Source organism: Pongo pygmaeus, chromosome 17 (assembly GCF_028885625.2).
Source record: "Pongo pygmaeus isolate AG05252 chromosome 17, NHGRI_mPonPyg2-v2.0_pri, whole genome shotgun sequence".
Taxonomy (NCBI): Eukaryota; Metazoa; Chordata; class Mammalia; order Primates; family Hominidae; genus Pongo; species Pongo pygmaeus.
Genome location: NC_072390.2, coordinates 73479351 through 73497540, shown reverse-complemented (window position 1 = coordinate 73497540; position 18190 = coordinate 73479351). Strand labels below are relative to the sequence as shown.

The 18190-nt window shown below is 42.4% G+C and overlaps 1 protein-coding gene across 5 annotated transcripts in view; it reads left to right on the top strand.

Moving 5' to 3' along the window:
- Positions 1-18190, top strand: part of ALPK2 (alpha kinase 2) — a 157773-nt gene that overhangs the window by 42558 nt on the left and 97025 nt on the right. For all 5 annotated transcript variants that reach the window (XM_054461175.2, XM_054461173.2, XM_054461174.2 and 2 more), the window contains one exon: positions 6504-8238. In XM_054461175.2, the coding sequence (XP_054317150.2) occupies positions 6504-8238 (1735 nt within the window). The remainder of the gene's footprint in view (positions 1-6503; positions 8239-18190) is intronic.

Sequence of the window (18190 nt, the reverse complement as noted above, 5' to 3'; positions counted from 1 at the left end):
CAGAATTTTCTCAGGTCTTTCCTAAGCACATGCACTGGACAAGCTTAGGAAGGCTGCTCACAGCCTTATGCATGTGCATGGCCTCCCAGATCCCCAGGAAAATGTCTCAGCTTTTCAATGACCCCTATGGGCATCTCATTCCCAGCTTTCCCTCTTAAGCTTTTTGGTTACCCTATTGTTTAACCCAATTATTATCTACTGCCTCAAGTAGCCATGGTGTTAAACAATTGTCTTTAATTTTTTTTTTTACAAATGCCCCTAGGGAAAAAGTTATTTTTGCTGGGTGAACTCTAAGTCAGATCACACAAAAACAGTCTTGTGAGTGGGGTCTTCCAGGGAATTACTAGATAGGTCAAATAATGACAACTCTCTGGGTATGGGGCTTTGAAGGAGCCCCAACTGTGTCCTGCCCCCTCCAGCTGCTGCCAGACTACTGGTTTTCATTGTGATTGTGGAGTCTTGGTTTTCAAGACTACTGTGGAGCTGGTTATGGGGGAATAGAACTAGGGCAGGTTAAAGCACCAGAAAACTGTTCTTACTGAGATTCAGCCATTTTTCTTGAATAAAGTCTCCCCAGATTGCCTTTAATTTTCAGAGCCCTGAAAAAGTTGATTCAGGCAAGTTTTGCCAGTGTTCTTGTTGCATTTACAGAGGTGAGAATTTTCAGGGATCCTTCCTCTGAACTTCTAGCTCATATCCTCCATGCTTCTACTTTCCACCATACAACTTAGCACAGATTTGATTTACACTGTTCTCTGATAAATTAACATTCATATTATTTCCCTAAGTAGAATTTTGGAAAGCTTGTGCCTTTCATCAAAAGTTTAAGAGTTTATAATATTTTAAAATTATTCTGATAAGATCAGTGATAATATTAAAAAAACATGGTTTTAAAAAGTATTATTTAATAAAATGTATTAATATTCGGAAGATATCATGAGCCAAGTTTTTCCAAATGACCAATGTATGATGTTACAAAATCATGCAAGGGTAAAAGATGCACTTAAAAATGCAATATAGTGCTGGGCATCGTGGCTCATGCCCGTAATCCCAGCACTTTGGGAGGCCAAGGCAGTCAGATCACCTGAGGTCAGGAGTTTGAGACCAGCCTGGCCAACATGGTGAAATCCCGTCTCTACTAAAAATACAAAAATTAGCCAGGCATGGTGGTGCATGCCTGTAGTCCCAGCTACTTGGGAGGCTGAGGCAGAAGAATCACTTGAACCCTGGAGGTGGAGGTTGCAGTGAGCTGAGGTTGCAGTGAGCCAAGGTGGTGCCACTGTACTCCAGCCTGGGAGACAGGGCAAGACTCCGTCTCAAAAAAACAAAAAAAAGCAACATAGAATGATGGATTTTACGTAACAAGAATGGAAAGTTCACTGATGTGGTTTCAGATTCCACATTGTAACTAATCTTCATATATATCAAATAAGAATATTTTCAATCAGATGAAAAGATTATTAAAATATTCCTTCTTTTTCCAACACATTAATGTGTCAGGCCAGTTTTTCTACATATATTAATCAAAACCATGTATTGTATCACACTGAATGCATAGATACAAAAATCCAACCATCTTCTGTTAAGCTTGATATTAAAGATATATGAAAAAATTTAAAACTACTCTTATGAAATGTTGCTTTGTCTTGGAAAAATATGTTTTCCATAAAAACATTATTTATGCTAATGTGCAATGAATTTATTCTTATTATTTTAAAATGAACTAAATAGTTAAAAAATTTTAATTGTAATGTGGTAAATATTGAGAGATATAACCCATATAAACAAAAGTTCTTTGAAGTCCTCAATTATTTTTAAGAGTATTAAAGAGTCTTGAAACCAAAATGTTTTCAGAAATTCTGGTTTAGACCATTTCTGGGGGTTCAAACTCAGAAGCTTCATTCATTTAAGGTAACATGGACCTCTTTTTCTTTAATAAGGAAACGATTAATTTAGAAAGAACCTAGAGAATTCAAGTAAGACTTTCACAGCAGGGGAGAGGAATGTTACTGCTTCCCTCCGCCAAAAGAAAAGATATGCAAGGAGGGAATTCAATTAACTGTTCAGGGAATTTCTTCCTGAACGGTTTTGCATTCCTGTCAAATCACTGTGGGGCACACAGGTCTCTCTGCCAGCATCCTGCAAAGATTCTACACCCTGACCCTACTAACACCATTTTAATTGCTACCATTGGAGTCCCTTCTCTGAATTCCTTTTTCCCATCCAGTCTGTTCTGTACACCTTAGCACAGACCTGATCTACAAGGTTCTCTGGAAAATTAATACTGTTTCCTTCAGTCAATTTTTAGTCATTTGGGGGCTGGACATGATGTTTCAGGCATCTCCTTCACTCCACTGCAGCTCCTAACATAATGCTGGGCACCATGGCACCCATTACTCTATGCAAGTCTGCCATTTGGCTGATCAAGATTGAAGACTTAGGACAGAAACACTTTATTTGCAGAATGATCTCTCTACACTGTGTCGTTTCCTTTCTGGTAATGTTAGTTTTCTAACAGCAACCACAGAGCCAGGCAGCCAGGGTGGAAGGCTCTTTCTTAACCCGGCTCTATGACTTTCCAGCTTTGTCACTTTGGGGAAATAACTCCTTTGAACCTCAGTTTTGCCCACAGGGAGGAGGCAGACATTGTTTAATGTAGGAGTCACCCAGCAGATGCTGGTTTCCTTGCCCGATTTTCTTCCCCTCTTCTTTAGGATGCTTTGAGATAATTAGCAAAGACGTGTCAGCCACAAATCATAACTCTTTCAAAGGCACTCATTAGCCAGTGAGAAGTTAATTACACTTAATCCAGTTCCCTTTTCTCTTTATCGACTGTACTTAGGATGGATTATAAATCTCTTATCAACTAAAACACATGTTTCATAAAATTATACATCACAAAATTATGACAATCTCCCATCTGTTTATTTAGTCGTTAAGAATTTAAATAGAATGTATTTAACTCAATGATTTTCTCCATGTTTTTCTAAAATTCTTTTTGTTTTCTCTCCTTGATTCTTGAGAATCATCTCTGCTCCCCACCTCTCCTGATTTCTTACTGCTTTATTGCCCCTTGTGCCTCTCAGCCTTCTTTTCTTTTCTTCCTTTCTCTCTCTTCTACACAAGTCATGGTACCTTCAGGGGAGGTGGTTTCTCTGCAGAGGGCTTATGGACTGGATAGGTCAGGATATCAAAATTACTTGGGATTTCCCAGTAGTCCCTATTGCCTACCCTGCCACACAGCCCCCCTTCCTTTTTCTTTCTTTCTTTTTTTTTTTTGAGACAAAGTCTAGCTCTGTCATCCAGGCTGGAGTAGCTGGGACTACTGGTGTGTATCACCATGCCTGGCTAATTTTTAAATTTTTTACAGAGATGGAGTCTTGCCATGTTGCCCAGGCGGGTCTTGAACTCATGGGCTCAACTGATCCTCCCACCTCAGCCTCCTGAAGTGCTGGGATTACAGGTGTGAGCCACTGTGCTCAGCTTGTAGTGCTTTTTTATGCTGTCAATACTTAATGGAGGACAAATCTCCAAGAATTAATTGAAAAGGTTCATGAAGAAGACAGTGTTGTAAACCAAAAATTAAATTCTAAGCTGCGCCACTGCCCCCACACCCCTTGGCCAAGGGGATCCCTAAGAAACCTAAAAAACTAGTTCAGGCCATGACAGGAAGGGTGTTGGACGTGCCTCATTATACCCTCCTCTCTTTGGAGTTTAGGCACAACTGACCACCACTGACATTAAAATAGAGATCATAAGACTCACAGCAGACTCTGTAGCAGGAAGATACCCAACTCCAACCTGATTCTGGTATAGCATCACATCACAAAGAACAGGTTCTAAAGAAAATCAAAGTATAGTACTCTAAAAATATATTTCTTTGATATATTTTTAAATGGCCCTGCAAAGCCATACTCTTGTGGGAGGAAATCTGCATTCTGTAGTGATTCTCCTTCCCTTTCCAGGTCTTTTCCTGATTCAGGAGAGAATCTGACACCTTCTAAGGTCCAGAGAGGACATTTACCATTTATTCCCTCTGAAGCCTGCTACTTAGGGGCTGCCTCTACATACAAGAACCTTGGCTTCCACAACCCACTTATCTTAACTCAACAATTTCTTTCTGCTGGCTTCAACTCTTTAGGCAAAGCTTAACTCTTCTGACCAATTGCCAATCAGAAAATCTTGGAATCTACCTATGACCTGTAACCTTGCTCCCACCCCCCACTTCAAAATGTCCCACCTTTCCGGGCTGAATCAACGTGCACCTTATATGTTATTGATTTATGTCTTTGCCTGTAACTTCTGTCTCCCTAAAATGTACAAAACCAAACTGTAAAAGCTGACTACCTTGGGCACTTGTTCTCAGGACCCCTTGAGGATGTGCCCCAGCCACGGTCACTTATATTTGGCTCAAAATAAATCTCTTTAAATATTTCACATTTTTTTTTTTTTTTTTGGCCAACAATGTGGATAATGTGAAACTGCAGCAATAGACATTTTTCTTCATCTGAGAAGAGTCCGCTTGAACTGCGGAGCCCTAAGCCTGATTGACAGTGATGAGGATGAGGCTGTCTCCAAGGGTAGGCCAAGGACAATTTGCATCAGAATGGCTTTGAGATCTTTAAAAGCAGATTCTCAGGCCCTTGACCTAGGGATTCTGATTCAAGAATTTTAAACCGAGTTCTCTGATGATTCTTCTGCATGATTCTTCAGCACCAGAGGTATCTTTGTCTCGGCACTGCCCCCTTCTTGAAGAATTCGTCTGGTATAACATTTCTTCTTTGCAAAGTCCCTTAACATTGATCTTCTCATTTAAACCTCAGAATAACTTAGTGAAATAGACAGGAGCACAGGTATTGTTTTCTCTAGAAAGTTGCCTTAAATTTTATTCTATGTGTGCTGTTGGCCAAGGCAAAGCCCAATATCAGCCATGGATCAAGCTTGGCCAATCTCAGCCACTCCTGAATGGCTTCTACCCAGGAGCCAGGTTGCCAACTCAACAAGACATTATTGAAATTGGGATTAGATGTCTTTGACTTCTGAAAATGAGACATATGTGAGCTGGGACTCACCACTTGAGGGTTTATGATGACATATAGGATTGTGGAGGCAAGGGGTCCCTTCAGTGGGGAAGAGAGAGGATGACCATGTTATATCTGTGTCTCACACTGACCCTTCTTGGGTTAGATATTTGTGTGTATTTCACACAAAGAACAGTGAATAAAGATCTAAGCATTGCCTCTCAGACCAAGACAGACCCACAGCTCCTGCCTTCTAAAAATGATTGTTGACTTCTGGGCTGGCTGATACTTATAGTGAGGTCAGCAATATTACAATAACAATGCGGTCAAATGAGATTAATAAGGGTGCAACATACAAAACACAGGTAACAAGTTTTTACTGGGATTGCAGTGTCTGGAGAAGGGTTCCAGTGGGAAAGGACCCAGTAAAGTATGTCAGGCTGCAGGCTCCTTGTGACGCTGATCAATGGTGGGAGGAGCCACAGGAGCAGTATCCATCCTGAACTGAGAGAGCAGGCTTGGTTCCATCCAGGATTCTGTTCCTCCCCTGCTGGGCCAAAGCTGAAAACCTGGCTTGATCTATGTGAGTCAGAATGACCTGTGGACATGGGTTTCCAGCCAGTGGAGCTCATGGGCTGTGGTTTAGACTTTTAGTCACATTAAATTAAAAAGGAAACAGCACTGTCCTTCATATATGTAGTCCTATCATGGTATTATCTTTATGGCCTCTGGCAAGAATGACACCCTCTAGCAAGGTCTTCAAAGGATTTGAAGGTTCTCTGTGTCATTCCAGCACAGGAAGAATTGATATTTTACTTATTGTGTACAATGTCTCACTCTAGAAAAATGCTTTTTCAAATTCCCATAACATAAAAATGACGTAAAAGGCAAGAAGAAGAAATTAGAATATAAAACATTTTCCCCATTCATCTAAGTAATTCTCAGTATTTTCTTTTTTCTTTTTTTTTAAAAGTGAAAACAAGTTTATTAAGAAAGTGAAGGAATAAAAGAATGGCTACTCCATAGGCAGAGCAGCCTTGAGGGCTGCTGGTTGCTCATTTTTATGGTTATTTCTTGATGATATGCTAAATAAGGGGTAGAATTATTCATGAGTTTTCCAAGAAAGGGGTGGGCAATTCTTGGAACTGAGGGTTTCTGCCCCTCTTAGACCATATAAGGTAATTTCCTGACCCTGCCATGGCATTTGTAGACTGTCATGGCGCAATCCTCAGCATTTTCCATTTGAGGCAGCGTTGAGCAAAGTTTCAAGGGAGGATGCTGATTGCCTAGGATTCTCAGCACTAGGGGCACCGGAGCCCAGAGGTCAGTTGCCTTTGGCCACAAACTCTTTTCCAGGGAGATCACAGATCTCCTTGAACATGCAGTAAAATGATGGTCATTTTCTCTGTGTGCCATGGTGTGAAAATGTTGGCATGCATGTCCAAATGTGGCAAACTTATCTATATATTCTCTTCATCCTAGCTGTACCAAAAATGATGCTGCTGTCTATCAAATCTCGGCTAAAAACTCTTTTGGAATGATCTGTTGTTCTGCTTCCGTTGAGGTTGAGTGCTCATCAGAGAACCCACAACTGTGTCCTAACCTGGAAGATGACAGGGACAGGGGTTGGAAACATGAAACAGGGACACATGAAGAAGAAAGTGCAAATCAGATTGATGAGAAGGAACATCCTTATAAGGAAGAAGAAAGCATCTCCCCGGGCACTCCCAGGTCAGCTGACACCTCCCCCTCCAAATCCAACCATTCCCTCTCCCTCCAGTCATTGGGCAATCTTGACATTAGTGTGTCCAGTTCTGAAAATCCTTTGGGTGTTAAAGGAACAAGGCACACTGGAGAGGCTTATGATCCAAGTAACACAGAAGAAATTGCAGATGGGTTGCTTTTTCTTAATTCAAGTCATATTTATGAAAAACAAGATGGATGTTGCCACAAGACAGTGCATTCCATGGCATCAAAGTTCATGGATGATGACCTGAACAGTGATGGTCCTCATGATGAAGGCTTATGCTCTAGTCAGCAAAATCCCAAAGTACAGAAATACATTAGCCTCAGCCTCCCGCTGTCTGAGGCAACTGCACACATTTACCCAGGTGACAGTGCCGTGGCCAACAAACAACCCAGCCCACAGGTTTCCAGTGAAGACTCTGACAGTGACTATGAACTTTGCCCAGAGATAACCCTAACCTACACCGAGGAGTTTTCAGATGATGACCTGGAGTATCTGGAATGTTCCGATGTTATGACGGATTACTCTAATGCAGTTTGGCAAAGGAACCTGCTGGGGACTGAGCATGTTTTTTTATTAGAAAGCGATGACGAAGAGATGGAATTTGGGGAGCATTGCCTGGGTGGGTGTGAGCATTTCCTCAGTGGAATGGGTTGTGGGCCTCGGGTGTCGGGTGACGCTGGGCCTATGGTTGCCACTGCTGGCTTCTGTGGTCATCACTCACAATCCCAAGAAGTTGGGGTGAGGAGCGGCAGAGTCTCCAAGCACGGTCCCTCATCCCCACAAACAGGGATGACTTTCATTTTGGGACCTCACCAGGATGGAACGTCTTCAGTGACAGAACAGGGGAGATATAAACTCCCCACTGCTCCCGAGGCTGCTGAAAATGATTATCCAGGAATTCAAGGAGAAACCAGAGACAGCCACCAAGCAAGAGAGGAATTTGCCAGTGACAATCTGCTCAACATGGATAAATCAGTAAGAGAGACAGAGAGGAAGCTCTTGTCTGATGAGTCGGAAAACTCAGGGATGAGCCAGTGTTGGGAGACGGCAGCTGAGAAGAGAGTGGGGGGAAAGGACTTATGGAGCAAGAGGGGTTCACAGAAACCTGCCAGGGTGAGGCAGCCGGGAATGAAGGGAAATCCCAAGAAGCCAAATGCCAACCTGAGAGAAAGTACAACAGAAGGTACCCTTCATCTCTGCTATGCCAAAGAATCTGCTAAGCACCCACTAACCCAGAGTGATAAAAGAGAGACTTCTCACACCACAGCAGCAGCAACTGGTCGGAATTCCCATGCTGATGCAAGAGAATGTGCTATTTCAACCCAGGCAGAGCAAGAAGCAAAAACCCTTCAAACTTCAACAGACTCAGTCTCCAAAGAAGGCAACACAAATTGCAAGGGAGAAGCCATGCAAGTTAATACTCTATTTGAAACAAGCCAGGTTCCAGACTGGAGTGATCCTCCTCAGGTAAGACTTTTCTTTTAAAGAAATTACGAGATAAAAAGAACCGTGTGTGTGTGCGCGTGTGTGTCTTTTCCTTTACTTCACATTCACAATTGCTATACCATAATGTAAATCAAAATAAGTTTCCCAACACCATCAGGGTACTTGTGCATGACAGCTGCTGCTGCTCGGAAGGAAATCTGGTTTTGAAAAAAAGGCCCAGATAAACCCTAAGCCATCCTAATTATAGCAAAAGACTGATAGAAGTTAAGAGGCACTAATGGGATTCTGGACAGCTGGAAAAAGAAATCTGATATTTTGTCTGCTGCATGTGTTTTACCAGGCAATGCCACTATTCAGAAAGTTTCTCAAGCAAATGTTTTGGGTGTAGCCTTTAAAGGAAGAAGGGGGAAAAAACATTGTTTTTAGTCATTTGCAGGGGAGTGCTTTGAAAATGATAGGTCTTGGCTTTAATCAGAATTTGTGGTATGAATGAAAGGCTTCAGTGTGTCTGAAAGACTTGTAGACGTCACTTTTTTTGTGATGCTAGGGAAAGCAGGCAGAGTAACTTTTGCCACACTGGTGGGATGTTTTTGATTGGATGTTTGTCTTATTTTGTTTAAAACAGAGTATAAAAGAGGCTAAGAGAAAAAAAAGCTGCCAAGAAATAAATTTGTTTTCCCTTATTACTGATTTGGGAGTGTAAAGAGATGGAATTAAATTTATAGGAATAATCAATGCACAAAAGATGTTGTGCTTGATACATAACTTATGTTTTTAATGATATTTTCAAGTTTTAAAGGGTCCCAAATGAGCTTTGGACTTATGCTGTAGTATGGGCAAGATTTGAGTTTTGTAAATAAATACCTAAGAAAACTTATTTGTCTATTATTTTTACTATACTTTGTATTCCCCCTTTTCCCAATTTTGTACTAGAAAACCAGTATTATTTTTATAGAAGACTAGATACACTCCAAAGAAGATAAAATATTCCCAATGCAAAGTGACTTAACTCTGTGAAAATATTAAAAATTGAAACACGAATTTCTAAAGACCCAGTCATAAAAAAGCCAATCTAAAAATCTCCAGATTTTAGGTAACTGTTGACTGAGCAAATTGTTCTGTTCTGCTGGCCAAACTAGCCAGGTAAAAGCCACATTTATATTTTACCTTTCACAGGAGAACCAGATTCTCCTATCCAGTTATTTAACACATGTCTCTTAGCAGCTCACACACCATTGACCACAGTTTCATGCCCAAGATAAGCTTAGGGAGGTGCTTTGACCATATGTTAATACAAAATAAAGTGGCAATGTTAATTTTTTCATGTTGATAAATGTGGTATTTCCTTTTCTAGTCATAAAATGCTCTTCCTTGCTCAGCTAAGTGCTTTTTTTACAGTCATTTATCCACTCAAAGTGTTTCATTGGAGAAATTATTATTAAAGGTGGAGGAAGGTGATAAAGTATCTCGAAAGGAGTAAGTGGAAGGGAAAGGGGCTATTTATTGACGATATCAGTTTTGGACCCACCATTGTGGAAGGCAATTGCTGTCTCATCCATCTGCCCCAAATTTCAAAGAGCTGGAGGGAGGAGCCCCCTTTGTCATCCTCGCTTGTGACCTAACTGAATTCTGAGATCGAGAGTCCTGGCTCACTTGTTTACTAGCAAGTCAGTCAAGTAAAATGGGCCATTTCTGGGACCCAGGTCGTCTATCTTATGCACCCTATGGAAGGTCTCGTGGAACTCTTTGGCTTACCCACTCACACACACATTCATCACTATATACCCACTCCACCAGGTATCAGCTGAAAGTCCAACCTGTGCTCTGTGGTGTGACTAAGGCAATTACCTCAGAACCGTGAACACCGTTGTTCAGAAAGCAAACCGAAGGGCTTGCATTTTCTGCAAGTGGTGAGACCTTTTCTCACTTTGCTGTGGTCAGTAGCAGAGCTGACCTCTCACTCAAGGGACAACCAGAAATGTGAATGGAAGCTGTACATTTAAGAGCAGTTCTCTGCAGCCTGGAGTTAGAAATAGGATCTTTATATCTGTGGTGTTTATTTTCCTTTGACTAAAGCAGGAAAATTTTGCCACAGGGACTGGCATATTTGAGATTCTTTTACCCATGCAAAAAGTTTCTATTTAGTTGTAGGAGATACCTGTATTTTCTACACATGTATACAATGTAGCCAAATTTACAGCAAGTGGCTAACTATCATCACAGATATGACACAGAAGCACTGGGGGTCACTGGGAATTAAATTCAACTTTTTAAAATAATACCGTTCACAAAAAGATAGGTGAATCTCTCCATAACAAATTCAAAAGACATTTTAAATATTTATTCTCAGACATTTGAGGTTTATGGGGACCTAAAAATTTGAAATGGTTAAAAATCCTGGGTTGGGAGTCATAGCAATACATTTGCCCACTCTTTTTCCTTTTATCTTTCTTGAGACGGAGTCTTGCTGTTGTTGCCTGGGCTGGAGCAATGGCACAATCTCGGCTCACTGCAACCTCCGCCTCTCAGGTTCAAGCGATTCTCCTGCCTCAGCCTTCCAATGCTGAGATTACAGGCACCCGCCACCACGCCTGGCTAATTTTCATATTTTTAGTACAGACAGGGTTTCACCATATTGGCCAGGCTGGTCTCGAACTCCTGACCTCAGGTGATCCACCCACCTCGGCCTCCCAAAGTGCTGGGATTACAGGCATGAGCCACCACGCTCGGCCAAATTTGCCCACTCTTGAGTCTCGCCTGATTCACTTACCTTTAGGTGCCTTTTTGCAGAAACAGTGACCAGCAGTTTAATTCCTAGTATTTTCTCTTCATCTGCATACCATTTTTAACATGCTGAGAAAAACTCCATCTCTCTAATTTTCTAAGAACAAGGCCATATTGTAGACTATCTCCTGCCTAAACATGCATCTCCAGGTATATTCACTTCCTGTCTCCCTTTCTCTCTTTTAGCATGCAAGGCCATCTTGCTGTTGTCTTGAAATAGTACCTACCCAGGCTAATATTGGAAAGCCCCCAGTTTCTCTATATTTATGGAAGATTATAAAGTTAATCCCAGTTTGGGAGTGGAAAACAGAGAGGGTACCCCAGGCTAACTTGAATCATCTTCAAGGGTCACACCGCCAACTCTTCACCTTGGTTTTGAGCTCACTTTCCTCGTCCAACTCAGAGGCAAGGCCTGACAGTCTGCCCATCTTAAGTTTCTCGGCAGCCACACTTGGGTAAGATCATCCTCACTCTTAAATCAGAAGTGCTGCGTCTGTGCTCCTGCACAGCTGCCCAGGTTCGCCCCAGAGGGAGTTGCATTTCTGTATGGGGTCATGGGATCACAAGTGTACAGTAAGGAAATGTGTTCTTGGGCTCTGGTAATTAAGAATCTTCCTGATCAGGAATCAGCACTAAGCACAGAATTGAGCTCCGTGATGGAAGGGAATTTGTTCAGTGTATTCTGTTAGCTGATATAACCCAAGTCCGTAGAGTAGTGCCTGCCATGTAATAGGCAATCAATTATTGACTGGATAAGTAGCCATATAATACTAGAGTAAATGCCAAGTATAGTTAGGTGTGATTTTCTTTCTTTTTTTTTTTTTGAGACGGAGTTTCACTCTTGTCACCCAGGCCAATGGCATGATCTTGGCCCACCGCAACCTCTGCCTCCCGGGTTCAAGTGATTCTCCTGCCTCAGCCTCCTGATTAGCTGGGATGACAGACATGGGCCACCACGCCTGGCTAATTTTGTATTCTTAGTAGACATGGGGTTTCTCCATGTTGGTCAGGCTTGTCTCGCGCTCCCGACCTCAGGTGATCCACCTGCCTTGGCCTCCCAAAGTGCTGGGATTACAGGCGTGAGCCACCACGCCCAGCCAGTTAGGTGTGATTCTAATGATCATTGGTCTCCACCACTTTATGGCCTTTATTTTCCTGAGCACATTCTTTGGTTGCCTTCACATAAAAGATGCTGAGGCCAACACTCTGCTAATAGGACGTGCTTCCTATTAGTTACTCTTTTGGCTCTGGGAATGGGTTGGTTTGTTTCAAACCAGCAGTCCCCAAACATTTTGGCACCAGGGACTGGTTTTGCGGAAGACAATTTTTCCACAGCCAGAATGGGGTGGGGATAGTTTCAGGATGAAACTGTTCCACTTCAGATCATCAGGCATTAGATTCTCATAAGGACTGCACAACCTAGATCCCTTGTATGCACCATTCACAACTGGGTTCATGTCCTGCCACTCACCTCCTGCTGTGTGGCCCAGTTGGTACTGGCCACAGACTGGTACTGGTCCATGGCCTGGGGGTTGGGGACCCCTGTTCTAAACCATCCAAATCTTTTTTTTTTTTTTTTTTTTTTTTTGAGACAGAGTCTCACTCTGTTGCCCAGGCTGGCGTGCAGTGGTGTGATCTTGGCTCACTGCAACCTCCGCCTCCTGGGTTTAAGCAGTTCTCCTGCCTCAGCCTCCTGAGTAGCTGGGATTACAGGTGCGCCCCACCAGGCCCAGCTGATTTTTGTATTTTTTTAGTAGAGACAGCGTTTCACCATGTTGGTCAGGCTGGTCTCAAACTCCTGACCTTGTGATCCGCCCGCCTCAGCCTCCCAATGTGCTGGGATTATAGGCGTGAGCCGCCGCACCCAGCACCATCCAAATCTTGCACTTGAGTTCTCTTGTGAATGCTGGCGATTTACATACAACTTTGCTTTATTAGTGCTTCATTATCTCTGAAAAATTGCTAATTAGATCCAGGAAGATCTTACCATATTCACCTAGCACTCAGGACTTTCTGCCTTTTGCCTCTGTCTATCTCTGAGAGGCAAAGCAGGAGTACAAGCTGGTTTCCTCACCTGGAAAACATGTGGTGGATGGTCCATCTTTCTGTCTGGAATTCCTTTGCCCACCTTGTTTCTAGCTCAGCCTACCTGCTGCTTCAAGACTGAGATCCTGCACAGTGCTTCGAGTTGCTTTTCTCATCCCTAACTACAATTTCTCCTTTCAGAGCAACCCATGACATTCTCATCCTCATTCTTTGTAATCCTGATTTTCTTGGGACAAAAGTTTTATAGAAGACAAAAATGGCAACATGACTCTAGAGAAAAGTGTTGGCAGAGTTCCAATTAAAATACTGCATTCCTGGCCAGGTGCAGGGGCTCATGCCTGTAATCCCAGTACTTTGGGAGGCCAAGGCAGTCGGACTGCTTGAGCCCAGGAGTTCAAGACCAGCCTGGGCAACATAGCAAAGACCCTGCCTCTGAAAAAAAAAAAAAAAAAAAAAAAAAAAAAATATATATATATATATATATATATATAATGCTGCATTCCCTTAATGCTTAATTTAAAATTAAACATAAAGCAACAGAATACACTAAGTATAATGTTTCTAAGAGAATTCATTAGCAGATCTATATACCATTTACAAATGGCTTTATTACATGTTTTTTAATTGAAATGTTTACTGAGATAATTGTACATTCACATGCAGTTGTAAGAAATACAGAGAGATGACAGTACACTTTGCCCAGGTTCCCTCAACGGTGACATTTTACAAAACAATGGTATAATGTCATAACCAGGATATTGACATTGATACAATCTACTGATGTAATTTGGATTTCCCCAGTTGTACTTGTATGTGTGTATTAAGATCTACAGACATTTATCACCTACGTAGGTTCCTGTATCCACTACCAGAGTCAAGATATGGAACAATTCCATTACCACAAAGATCCCTTGTGTTACCCTTAATAACCATACCTACCTCCTTCCTGCCCTCCCCCTTTGGTAGCCCCTGGCAACCACTACTTTGTCCTCCAGTTCTAAAATTTTGTCATTTCAAACATGGTACATAAATGGAATCATACAGTATACAAGTTTTTGAGTTCTTTTTATTCAGCAGAATTCCCCGAGATTCATTCAACTTGTGTGTATCAAAAGTTCATTCCTTATTGCTGAGTAGTATTCCACGCAGTTCGCTTAGTCTTTCACTGGTTGAAGAACATTTGGGCTGATTCCAGTTTTTTGCTCTCATGGCTAAAACATTTATATACAGACTTTTATGTGAACATAAGTCTTCATTTCTATGGGACGCATGCCCAGGACGGTCATTGCTGAGTCATATGGGGCTTGCATATTTAGTTTGTAATGAAACTGTCCAACTGTTTTCCAGAGATGCTGTACCTTTTTACATTCCCATCAGCAATGTATGAGGGCCCAGTTTCTCCACATCCTCACCAGCATTTGGTATTGTCATTATTTTTGATTCTGGACTTTCTGATATGTGTGTGGTGATATCCCATTGTAGCTTTTAATTTGCATTTAACAATTTTGAACATTTTAAAATGTATTTATTTGCAGTTGTATATTTTCTTTGGTGAAATATCTGTTAAATCCATTTCCTAACTGGATTGTTACTTTATGGTTGAATTTTGAGACTTCTATATGCATTCTAGAGAGCAGTCCTTTGTTGGTTTACACACTTTCTTTTTTTTTTTTGAGATGGAGGCTACCTCTGTCACCTAGGCTGGAGTGCAGTGGCACGATCTTGGCTGACTGCAACCTCCTCCTCCCAGGTTCAAGCGATTCTCCTGCCTCAGCCTCCCAAGCAGCTGGGATTACAGGCACCTGCCACCACACCTGGCTAATTTTTGGATTTTTAGTAGAGACGGGGTTTCACTGTGTTGGCCAGGCTGGTCTCGAACTCCTGACCTTGTGATCTGCCCACCTCAGCCTCCTAAAGATTTCCAAATATTTTCTCCTAGTCTGTAATTTGTCTTTTTATCTTCTTTACATGGGCTCTCACAAAGCAAAAGCTTTTCATATTGATGAGGTCTAATGGTCAGTTTTTCCTTTTATGGATTTTGCTTTTGGTGTCAAGTCTAAAACTCTTTGCCTTTCCCTAGATCCTGAAGATTTTCTTTCTGCTATGGTCTTTTTCTAGGTTTTATAGCTTTATGTTTTAGATTTGAAGCCAATGATCCATTTTGGGTTGATTTTTGTAGAAAGCATGAGGTTTAGGTTAAGGTTCTTTTTTTTTTTTTTTCCTGTGGATGTTCAATTTTTCTAGCACCATTTATTGATAAGACTTTGTACCTATGTTTAAAAAGACAACTTAGCATAGTGCCAGGCACCCAGTAAGTTCTCAAGGTTTGCCAAGTGCAGTGGCTCACACCTGTAGTCGCAGCATTTTGGGAGGCTGAGGTGGGTGAATCACTTGAGCCAGGAGTTCAAGACCAGCCTGGCCAACATGGTGAAACCCCATCTCTACTAAAAATACAAAAATTAACCAGGCATGGTGGCGCTTGCCTGTAATCCCAGCTACTCGGGAGGCTGAGGTAGGAGCATTGCTTGCACCTGGGAGGTAGAGGTTGCAGTGAGCTGATATCGCACCACTGCACTCCAGCATGGGCCACAGAGCAAGACTGTGTCTCAAAAAAAGAAAAAAAAAAGAAAGATGTCAGGATCTCATCTCCTTTTTGAGGTCAGAGGAAAGCTTCTGGTCACTTTCTTGCCAGGGATTTTACCAGTGGCCAGGACAACATCAGCCTCGCAGCCACGAACTGGGCGTATAGCCAGGAAAGAGGTGCCCCCATCAGCCTGTAGGACTGAACAGATGATTAAACCCAGTTGAAATAAAGGTTGAAGAAACCCAGGGTGTTTTGGTTTCTAAGAGGCATTTAGTTAATCAATAGGACTATTATGTGCTATTTGGAAAGAATGAGCAAGTCTAGATGTGCCGTCTTTCCTGGATTTGCCCACAATAGGAGGATTGACTGATTTAAACAAAAAGCTGGGGGTGAGCGAGAGACCTAGAGACAGAGGCCTTGACATGCAAGTCCAGTAGTTCCTACTAAATGATGTATGTATTCACTCACACCTTGAGAGTTCATGCCTTCAAAGGTGGCAGACTGCCACCATAGCCCACTAATTCCCAGTTGTGTTTTAAGTAACAGCAGAAAATTTACTTCTTCTATGCTAAGCAGATTTGAGCTGATGTGGTATGAAACTTCATGTTAATCTAAGTTCAGGCTAGTTACTAGGCAAGTGGTACAGGCAGAGTACGCAGCAGCCTGAAAATCTGCATGGCCATCCAGTAACAGGCAGGGCACATCACAGGGATCTAGTAAATGTTTTCAGGGCATAGAAAAATACAAGCAGCTGATCTAAACCATCTTGTAATACAGTGCTTGGATTTAAGAACCACCTGAGATCTTGAGTTCATTTGCATACTCAATTGTATTCTCCCAAAATAAAAACTATTAAAACAATGACTCCAGAGAGCTGATAAGCCAGATCTTAGCTGATGATGGGAAGGGCAGAGGTTTTTCTTTTCTTTTTTTTTTTTTTTTTTGAGATGGGGTCTCGCTCCGTCACCCAGGCCGGAGTGCAATGGCGCAATCTCGGCTCACTGCAACCTCCGCCTCCCAGGTTCAAGCGATTCTCCTGCCTCAGCCTCCCGAGTAGCTGGGATTACAGGCACCCGCCACCACACCTGGCTAATTTTTTGTATTTTTAGTAGAGACGGGGTTTCACCATGTTAGCCAGGATGGTCTTGATCTCCTGACATTGTGATCTGCCCGCCTCAACCTCCCGAAGTGCCAGGATTACAGGCATGAGCCACCACGCCCAGCCAGAAGGGCGGAGGTTTCTAATCACTCTTCTCTTAGAGTGTGGCCAGCATGCCTCTTGTCAGTACCATTCCTTAGCTGACCCAGGGAGGAATACAAACATTTGTTTTCTTTTTAATCACAAAGCCTGCTGTGCTACTTCTGCCAAATACCATTAACCGTCCTGGACCTGCAGTTTAATGTCCTGGCTTACTACTGTTATTATCCTCAGTCAGGGTTAAATAATCAATAAAGAGTCATTGGTGCCTGCAGTTGTGAAACTCTTGGTGTAGTCCGCGGACCTGCTGGTTAGAAATGCAGGCTCGGAAGCCCTGTTCCAGTCCTACTGACTCAGAATCTGCATTCTCAACCAGACTCGTAGGAGATTCATACACACACTGAAGTTCCAATAGCCCCAGTCTACAGAGTATAGGATCCTTCTCAGATTAGAAAAGACCCCAAAGCCAAGCCCTCAACCCTAGCTATGCATGGAATCACCTGGGAGCTTTAGAACATTCAGCTGCCTGGGTTTTGCCCTCAGACATTCTGATGTGATTTGGTCTGCAGTGTGGGCATTGGAAGCTCTAAAAGCTCCCAGCTGATTCTCTATACTTCCAAGGTTGAGAGCCTTAGCTGAGCTACACAATCATATGGAAACTTTTTTTTCTCCTCCAAGACTGGGTCTCTGTCACCCAGGTTGGAGTGCAGTGGCCTGGTTACTGCTTACTACAGCCTGGACCTCAGGTGATCCTCCCACCTCAGGCTCACGAGTAGCTGAGACTACAGGTATGTGCCACTACACCTGGCTAATTTTTCTATTTTTAGTAGAGATGGGGTTTTGCCATGTTGCCCAGGATGGTCTCGAACTCCCGGCCCCAAGTGATTCTCTTGCCTTGGCCTCCCAAAGTGCTGAGATTACAGGTGTGAGCCACTGTGCCTGGCCTGTAACTTCTAAATAGACTTGTCCCATGGTATCTGTGGGGGACTGGTTCCAGGACCCCCCTCAGATACCAAAATCTGAGGATGCTCATGTCTCTGATATAAAATGGCATAGTATTTGCAAATAACTTATATACATCCTCCTGTTCACTTCAAATCATCTCTAATTACTTATAACACCTAATACAATGTAAATGCTATGTGAGTAGTTGTTATACTCTATTGTTGAGAATAACAATTTTAAAAGTCTGTACATCTTCAGTAAAGATGCAATTTTTCCCCAAATCTCTTGGGTCCATGATTAGTTGAATCCACAAATGTGAAACCCACGGATACAGAGGCTGACTGTATACAGATGTACAAGCCCCACCCTGGAGGTCCTTATTTCAATAGATCTAGGGTAGAGCTCAGGCATGCATG